The sequence below is a fragment of the Octodon degus genome, unplaced genomic scaffold (assembly GCF_000260255.1).
Source record: "Octodon degus isolate 3935 unplaced genomic scaffold, OctDeg1.0 scaffold00050, whole genome shotgun sequence".
Classification (NCBI taxonomy): domain Eukaryota; kingdom Metazoa; phylum Chordata; class Mammalia; order Rodentia; family Octodontidae; genus Octodon; species Octodon degus.
Genome location: NW_004524626.1, coordinates 6,375,718 through 6,385,114, shown reverse-complemented (window position 1 = coordinate 6,385,114; position 9,397 = coordinate 6,375,718). Strand labels below are relative to the sequence as shown.

The window sequence follows — 9,397 nt, the reverse complement described above, 5'->3', positions numbered from 1 at the left end:
GCTGGTAGCCTAAAGGGTTCACCTGTCCCAATATGAAAACTCCCTTGGTGACACTGACCTCACCTAGAGCCTCAGGTGTCAGCCAGAATAATTCAGTGCTGTGGCTGTTACACAATCTCTGGGCCAGGCCATGTGGCTGCTCTGAGCACAACTGGCCCTTGTCCCCACACTACAGCCTCACAGCTGCAGAGCCCTGGCCTAGGACCAGCAAGCTTTTCCGAAGAGCTACCACCTGGTCCACAGCCCCTACAGTGACACGGAGCGGGATGGAGGTCATACTGGGGTCCCAAGGTAGCTGTCCAGGTAATAAAGACCTCAGCAGCTGACCGTGCAGTGACAGCACAGCCAAGGGACATGGGGCTCAAGGTGACTTTGGCATCTTGCCCTCCTGTGCACACAACTCCCAATAGCACTGGCCTTTGTGCTGCAAGTCACAGAGACAGCAGGAGTGGGACAGTAGACTCCAGAAGTAGGCCAGGGGACCACACAAGGGGGACCAGGACAGAACAAGCCCACGACACATGGATGCCCCACGGCCACGAAGCCATGGCAGGTACTGTCTAAAAACTCCCATTTAATACTACATGTGATGTGTGACACACAATACAAGTGCAATTCATATCAAACTATACGGTCACGATGGACAATGTGCAATCAATGGATTGAAATCTCAGGAAATGTATATTCCGGCAAAACATCAATACAGAGACCAGCTTTTGCTGGTCATGACATGGACTCTTCAGACTTTTGTGAAAGCAAGGGCAGGCGCCACGGGCACCTGCCAGATCCTGGGCTCCCTGTGCCCTGGCTCGTGCTACAGCTGGGGGCACATCACTGGTGGCGCCGACTCCTTTCTTCCAGGACCTGGTTATCAAATATTTGTTTTTCCCTGCAAAAAACAGAAGTTGATAATTACATGAGTGATTAATCTCAGAGCTTGAAAAGAGGATGAGAGCTGGGTGTGGTGCAACATACCTGTAATCCCAGCACTTGGATCAAAAAAACGTTAAGGCCAGCATGGGCTACATAGTGAGACCGTGTCAAAAAGGGAGGGAGGGAGGGGAGGACCCTGAGTCAGCACACAGTAGTACACATCTGTAACCCGAGCGAGTGGGAAATGAGGCAGGACGATTGAAAGTTTAGAGCCAGCCTGGGTTATGCAGTGAGTCTGAAGCTATCCTGGGCTACACAGCAAGACCAGACCTAAAAAAAATTAATTTAAGAAGGTATGTGTCAGGTTACATTTATTGTTTTTTCTTTGTGTGTGTGTGTGTGGTGTTGGGGACAGACTCGTCCTCATGCATGCTAGGCAAGCATTCCACCACTAAGGTACAGCATGATCCCAGCAATTTTTTCATCCCAGCTAAATATTAAAGCAGTATTTCTTAAAGTAGATGAAATATTAATCGGGGGCCAGGGATATAGCTCAGTGGCACAAGTGCCTGCCTGGCAAACGTAAGGTCCTGAGTTCAGTACCAAAAAAAAAAAAAAAAAAGATAAATAAATCATTTTCCCCTCCACAGTCTCCTCTCATGCTGGCTTGGACTCAAGCTCCACTCACCCTGGCCTTCCAACCACACAGCTGTGAGGAGAGGCCAGGCCTGGCCCAGCCCCAAGCTTCAGTTTATTAAGTGACCCCTGTATCCAGGAGTGTCCTCATCAAGCGACAGTCACTTAGCAGCAGCCCCTCCAGGAGGCAGGTGACCTCGGGACGGGGAGAATGAGACAGGCTGGTTTGCAAACTGGACTTTGCGGCAAGAGTGTGGCTGAGAGAGGAGGTGGCAGAGGCTGCCCTGGAAAACACGCAGACGGGTCAGCCCCTCCAACAAGAGGCTCAAGGAAGTCCCCGCAACCCAGCTGACACAGGAAATGCGGTGTGGTGACGCTGGCGGGAGGAAGGGAGTGGGATTTGTGGATGACCAGACCTCAGGCAACGCAAGGTCCCCGTTTGGAGAGCTTGCACACTCCCATGCTACGTGGTCGGCAAGGAAAGAGCCACCATTACAGGAAGCGCCAGGGCTGTGAGGCTGACCCTGATGCCTTCTGTACTTAGTACAGGGTCTGCAGGGTCCACAGGGTCTCACTACACAGATGGCACTCATAGTGATTCTGTTTTCAGCCTCCCAAATGCTGGGATTACAGGCGCACACCACCATGCCCCATGCCCAGCTGACGCCCAGTTGACTCCCAGTCTCAGTCACTGTCTCAGCGCCCCCAGGGGCCGGGCCGGCACGGCAGGCCAGGGATTGAAACCCAGCTGCTGCATCTGCCTCAGCGTCTGCCTAAGCAGGTGCTTTAGTCTGCTGAGCTATCTGGCCGCCTGCTACCCCCATTTTTGCTTTTACCCTTTCTTTCTCTTTGCTTGGCCCAAATTCACTTCGCACCAATGGTTTTTCCCATACTCGTTTACCCCATACTTTGCAAATAAAATTCTTGGTATTGTTACTGTCTCGTGCACTTCTTTGTTTGAAGCAAGAAGAATCTGGATACTTTGGATTGGAGAGCCATTTTTCAAGAAAACCTCCTGTGATATAATCATGAGTCAGAAGGGACACCAGGGAAGCGCAACACAGAAAAGAACATGCGAGCGTCACAGTGGATGGATGCTGCGGCCAGGCAGGCAGGGAGCTCCCATGTGCTGACTGGGTGCACCAGAGCTACATCCGCACGAGCGCTCAGCCTCATTACGCCGCACGGAGGCGCCGACATCCCCAGCATGCCTTCCCCCGGCAGCATGGATGGCCATCCAGAGGACGCCAGGAGAGCCGAGGGTCCTGGGATCACGCAGCACCCTTGCATGGTCATCACATCCACTCACATGTCAAGTGGGTCACATCAGCACACGCAGCTAAGAAGCCCTGATTAAAATGTCAGGCGGCTCCAAAGGTCCTTCCAGCTGGGAGGCTGGGCACTGTTCTGGGGACTGAACCCAGGGCCTTCATACTGAGCCACACCCTCAGCTCCTTTTTGCTGTGAGACAGAACTTCATTACATTGTAAGACACCCAGGCTGGACTTGAGCTTGGAATATTCCTGCCTCAGCCTCCAGGAAAGCTGGACTCACAGGCATGTGCCACCTTGACCAGTGGCCCTTCTAGTTCTATTCATTCAGCTGGGGGGGTTGGCAAGTAGCTCAGTGGACTAAGTGCCTACTTGGGCAAGCGCAGGGGCTGAGGTTCAATCCCTGGCACCACATGCCACACTGGCCCTGTTCCCAGGCCACCGAGACCTGGCATGGTGGTGCACACCTGTAATCCCAGTGCTGGGGAGGCTGAGACAGCAGGATCACTACGAGTCCAAGCTGCATAGTGAGACCCTATACCAAATACATTAAAAAAAAAAAAAAAATCAGCTGGGTTAAAACTCCAGTAAATGGGGGCTGGTGAGATGGCTCAGTGGTCTAAAGCACCTACTTGGAACAAGCTAAGCTAAACAAAGCACAGGGACTGTGGTTCAATCCCCCAGCACCACATGCCAGCCAGCCCCGCCCCCTGGTGGGCTGAGCTGGCCACACACACACACACACACACACACACACAATAAATGTTTAAAAAAAATGAGAATCCCTTAAAATTAAAAAAAAAATAAAAAACCATAAAAAAAAAAAAAAAAACTCCAGTAAATGAAGCCAAATTTAATCTCTTAAGAGAATTTTACAGCGACCTTGAGATACTACAAACCCAAGGGGTCTGCCAGAGAGGACACCAGGTTCCTAAGGGCACCACCACGCTCACATCAGCCCATTGGAACAATGTGCTCGCAGGCAGAGGGGCCGGGCATGCAGCCAGGCTGGTTGGGCCCTGGTTGAAGATCCTGCCCTGTGACTCCTGATCTGTCTGGTGCCTGTTACTGCCCCGCGGCCCCGCTGGCTCCCACCAAGGCCTGGCAGTGTGCCCAGAGGCGGATTAGGGGCTGGGGGCCAGAGATCCGGGCGGCTCAACACGCAGAGACATCTTGATCACGGCCTTTGCTTCTCCGGTCCAGTGTAAAAGCTGCTTCTTAATTTCACTCTTTTCTCCTCCAGCCACGAGGCTGGCGCAGCAGGGAAAAAAACCCAAAACATGCCCACCCCGCACGCGCAGGAGATTAGGGAGATACAGTCAGGGATGCAGCCAAGCACGCGACCAGGTTGCCGGGCCTGGGGGACATGGGGCCGGGGCAGTCTGCTCCCAGGGAAGCTGTGGCGGGGTCTGGCTTGGGTCCAGCTTGCCTGCCACGGGCCAGCTCAGGGTCCCCGGCCAATGCCTGCCAATCCCTGCTAAGATAAAGGGAACGTCATCTCAGCCTACCGGTAGCCAAGCGATGGTCCTCTTATATACTTCTCCTCAGCTGTCTTGTAGTCCACGGAGTCCACGGCAGAGATGGCACAGATGATGGCCTGTAAGAGGACACAGAACGCTGGACTGGGGCGGCGGGTACAAGCTGAACAGCCCAGGCTGTTGCACACACGCTCTAAGTCATGCACACTGAGGTCCCGGGCGCAGCTGCCTCTAATGAAATCAGGAGCTCCTTCGCTGGAGATGAGCATTCCTGTCATTAATGGCAGGAAGTAAAAGGCACAGTTCAAACACACAAGGGCATTTTTGAAAATTTGAGTTTACCATTAAAAACAAACCACAGCAAACTACATACTCATATATAAACAAGCCCCTACAAAGACAATGAGGGACAGCTAGGCACTGCAGTGTACCCCCGTAACCAAAGCATTCTAGGAAGTTGGGACAGGATGATCTCAAAGTTCAGCCCAGCCCAGGGGACTTAGCAGGACCCTGTATTCTAAATAAAAAAGCAGGGCCAGCGCTTTGGCTCAGTGGCACAGTGTCTGTCTGGAAAGTGTAAGGTCCTGAGTTAAGATTCCTGGTACCCTCAAAAATGAAATAGAGACTGGACGTGGTGGCGCATGCCTGTAATCCCAGCTCTTGGGAGGCTATAAACAGGCAGATCACTACGAATCTGATCTAGTTGTGAGACCCTGAACACCCTGTAGACCCTTCCCTAAAATACAAAAATAACAAACAAACAAAAAATACAATACAATAAATAAAAGAGGCTGGGGTGGGTGTCAGCCTTTTTTTTTTTTTTTTTTTTTTGGCGGAACCAGGGATTGAACTCAGACCTTTGCGTTTGCCAGGGAAGCACTTATTCTACTGAGCTATCTCCCCGGCCCAGGGGTCAGCATTTTGTAGGTTTGATCCCCACTACGGCAAAAAATTATTTTCACATACAATAAATGCGATATTGACGAATGATTATTAATTATCATAGGTGATACAGCAGTATTTTAGTTATGCTAAATACAGTTCTTGAAAGAATACACTGGGCCAGGGAGATAGCTCAGTAGAATAAGTGCTTGCCGGGCAAGCACAGGGTCCCAAGTTCAATCCCCAGTATCTCAAACAAAAAAAAAGAAAGAAAGAAAACTGGCATGCGTTTATAATCTCCAGAATAACAAGAGAGGCTGAGGCAAGAGGACTGCAAATTCAGACCCAGCCGTGGCTACCTAACAAGACGCTGACTCAAAAAAAACCTGGTATACAGCACGTGCCCGCCCAAGCCTGGCACTGAGGGCGCTGGGACCAGGTCGTTTTCTGGGGTGGGCGTCCTGGGCATTGTAAGGTGTCAGGCAGCGTCCCCAGCTTCCATTTTTCCAGGCCAGGAGCTCCTTGAGTCCTGACAGCCGTAAGTATCCCCAAACACTACCCATGTCCAGTTTTAGAGGATTCTTTAAGGTACAAAGAGTGGGAGGTTTTGTTTCTCCCCCAAAATATTGCAGAGGCAATGGGCACAGAGACGACTATGCTATTTTATTTTTGCATCTATGTTAAGATTTCTGTCAACTCTAAGGTTCAATGACTGTGACAGCACTGAGCCTGGCCCAAGGTCACAGCCTCAATTGAGGTCACAGGCAGAACAGTGCCTAATCAATAGGGTACTTTTTTTATGGTGATGTTGGGGACCAAACCCTTCTACCACTGAGGCTCATCTCTAGCCCTTTTTACATTATTTTTTTATTTAATTATTATTATTATTATTATTATTATTATTATTATTTTTTTTTTTGCAGAACTGGGGATTGAACTCAGACTCTTGTGCTTGCCAGGGAAGTGCTTACTCCACTGAGCCATCTCCCCGGCCCCTACATTTTCTATTTTAAGTCAGGGTTTCGCTAAGTGGCCCGGGCTGGGCTCAGACTTATACTCTTCCCCCCCTTAGCCTCCAAGCAGTTGCAATCACATGCATGTGCCGCTGTGCCCAGCAGGAACCCTCCTTCCTGAGTGACTTCGAAGCAGCCACTACCTCTGTGTACACGGGGAGAGGGCAGAGATTGGTACACACTCGACCCGAGTTGATGGTGAGGCTGAGACACATGGGCCCAACCTCTAACCCACAATGTGGCAGAGCGATGAGGGGCAGGCAGGCAGGTTTCAGGGGGCCGAACAGTGAACAGCAGGCTCAGGGAACCCCACCCGCCTGCCCCACTGCTCACCTCTGGCAGCAGCACATCTAGGATGAAGCGGATGCGGTCGCCACTGGCCTGCACAAGTTCGTCACCGTCCACGTCCTGGTAGACACCCTGCAGGTACTTCACCACGCGGTCCAGCTGTTCCTCATCCTCCAGGTAGGTCTCCAAGCACATCACGTACTGGCCAGAGCTCAGGAACATCTTCAGCCACCGAGACGGCTTGCCATGCTTCAGGATGGCATGGAGGTGACTCTCAGCACCTCGAGCCTTCACAATGTACTCCACCAGCCTCTGGTTGGCGCGGTCCCGGGCGGCCCGAGAGCGGTCAGGCAGCACCTTTCTGCAAGGCAGCCTCCACTCCAGGGGGCTGCTGCCCTCAGGCTCCTCAGGGTCCCCTCTGCTCAGCTGGGGGAACCTGGTACCCTCAGCATTCTGCTGGATGGATTTCCGAACAGGGTAACCTGCAGGGCAAGAGCTTGGCGTGGGGTCTTGGCCACTTTCCCTCCATGCCCAGTATTAGTTGACCTCATAATAAGAAAGAAGCCATGTAAGAGCCAGCAGAACCACAGCATGGGACAGGGATGGGGTGTCAGGGCCACAGAAGCTGCCAGACCACTGTCAGCTTCCTGAAGACTTCCTATGTCACTGGCACACACCTGTGATCCCGGCTCCTCAGGAGACTAAGGTAGGAGGATTAAGAGTTCAAGGCCAGCCTGGGCTACAGAGTGAATCCAAAGCTAGCGAGGATGACACATTAAAGACCCTATCTCCAACGCCAACACCACCCAAGATCGTCTGACAGAATCCACTGACAGGATCCCTCATCTGTCTCTGAGATGCCCTTCAGTCATATTTAACCTAATCAAAGAAATCACTTGTGGATATGGATTAAAGATGTGTGTTAACTTAAAAAAAAAAAAAAATCACTTAACAAGACTCTACCTCAAAAGAACCTAAAAACAACAGAATGGCTATGAAAGCACTGGTCAGACATTCTCCTGTTCAGGCAACATTCCTAGACCACCTGACTCCTCCAGCCACCCACAACAGGATCAATGTGGAACCAGGCTTCTGGATGCGTGGAAGGGTCCACAGGCTCAGGGGGTGTCCGGTAGGAGACAGGTCCTGGACAGCCAAGAGCAGCTCACTGTGTCTGGAGTTGGGCACTTGGGGTCACTCAGTTCTGCTGGAAGGTGGATGACACCCACCTCACAAAGTCATCCCATAGCTGTAGACCCAAAAGACCCATGGCCTTTCAAGGGCAAAGAAACAGGTGCCGCCATCAGAGGCTCAACACAGACTTACTGATATCAGCAGCAAAATATTCCAGGAAGGAGCCAGCAAAAGAGCCACAGCCTGCAAAGCCGGGAGAGAGCAAGAGGGTGGAGAGAGGTGTTCAGATGCCAGGGCCAGCCCTGGGGCTTATGGCCCTGAGGTGTGGGGCCCCGTGCCACCACCCCTTAGCCCTGCCCTCCAGGGTCCCCACGTACCTAGCCGCACCCGGTAGTCAGTGATGAGGGAGACACAGCAGCCAATGGCCTGATCAAAGTCTTCTCTTGCTTTGTCCTGCAAGATTCAGGTGTTGGGTCAGTGGCAGGGGCCAAGCTATAGTGACCTGGACCCACTGGGGGGCTCTGGGGAGCCCTTGTATTCCCTGAGCCTTGGTGGCCTCATCCTCTGAGAGGCCTGGCGTGGGCTACTTAACTAAGACCACCAGTAACTGTCACAGCCTGAGCCTTAGGAGTGGTCAATGAATGAACACATGCAGGGCACCATGACCTGCATGCCTGCAACCACAGCCTTGTTGGCAGCAAGGAACATTGCTACCATAAGAGACCAGAGAGCAGCTGCAGCTCCAGGGGCGCAAGTGGTACCAGGGACAGCCACTAGCCATTGTGCACCCCCAGGCGGTGCCCAGTACCAGCCTAACAGACAGCCTCCCTGAAACTGCCCCTCAGTGGCCTCAATTCTAAGCACTCAATATTTTGGGCCCTGGGGCTCAAGCCCAGAGCCTCACATGAGCAACACATGGGTCCCAAGTCCTTAAATGCGGCAGTGTCAGCACAGCGGGGCTGGTTTTCCGTCGTGTGTGCATGTGTGTGTATGCGCGCGTATGGGCATAGTAACCGGGTGTGGTACTACACGCCAATCATCCCAGCTACTCAGCAGGAAAATCACACTCTGAGCTCAGCCTGAGCAATTTAGCAAGACCCTTCCTTAAAAAAGAAAAGAAAAACAGAGCTAGGGACATAGCTTGGTGGTGGAAGACCCCTGGGTTCAATCCCCAGAATCACAAAAGAAAAAGCAAGATACTAGCCACTGGACACACCCATGGGCCAGAGCCACCTCAAGGCCAATGCCCCATTCCTCACTACCCCGGATTTTGGTGATAAACGACAACCCCTGTGTATTTAAAGCACATGGACCTCCAGGGGAGATACTGCTCTCGCTCATGCTCACACGTCCCCCTGCACCATAACTGTCACAGGATCAGTGCACGCTCCGCGGAGATACCACTCTGCATGCTGCTAGGCGTGAACCTGAAACTAAGGTGGTGTGGAAGCACCAACGCCCACCCTCAGCCAAGGTCAGAGCCAGCCCCAGCAGGCTGTGGGCTCCGACTCATGGGGAGCACGCTCAATGGGCAAGACAGCCTGGGACCAGGCGCGGCACCTCAGGGACAAGCATACTACTGAACATCAAGGCACTGGACATCAGAGTACAGAAACAGGAACCTAGTATGGTGGCACAGGCCTGTGATCCCAGCACCAAGAGGCTAGGAGAAGAAGGTCCCAAGCTCCAGCCCAGCCTGGAACTTAGTGACATACTGAGATCTTGTTTCAAATAAAATTAAAAAACAGGGGCCAGGAAGATGGCTCAGTGGAATAAGCGCTTCCCTGGCAAGCGCAAGGGCCTGAGTTCAATCCCCGGTTCC

The 9,397-nt window shown here is 52.3% G+C and overlaps 1 protein-coding gene across 4 annotated transcripts in view; it reads right to left on the bottom strand.

Annotated features, from left to right (window-relative positions):
* Positions 1–554: 554 nt before the first annotated feature.
* The window catches only part of LOC101580623 (PWWP domain-containing protein MUM1), a 22,712-nt gene continuing 13,869 nt past the window's right edge, over positions 555–9,397 (bottom strand). For all 4 annotated transcript variants that reach the window (XM_023716795.1, XM_023716794.1, XM_023716793.1 and 1 more), the window contains exons 10-14: positions 7,953–8,028; positions 7,768–7,818; positions 6,487–6,923; positions 4,289–4,377; positions 555–889 (exon numbers count right to left, since the gene is read on the bottom strand). In XM_023716795.1, the coding sequence (XP_023572563.1) occupies positions 832–889; positions 4,289–4,377; positions 6,487–6,923; positions 7,768–7,818; positions 7,953–8,028 (711 nt within the window). In that variant the 3' untranslated portion in view covers positions 555–831. The remainder of the gene's footprint in view (positions 890–4,288; positions 4,378–6,486; positions 6,924–7,767; positions 7,819–7,952; positions 8,029–9,397) is intronic.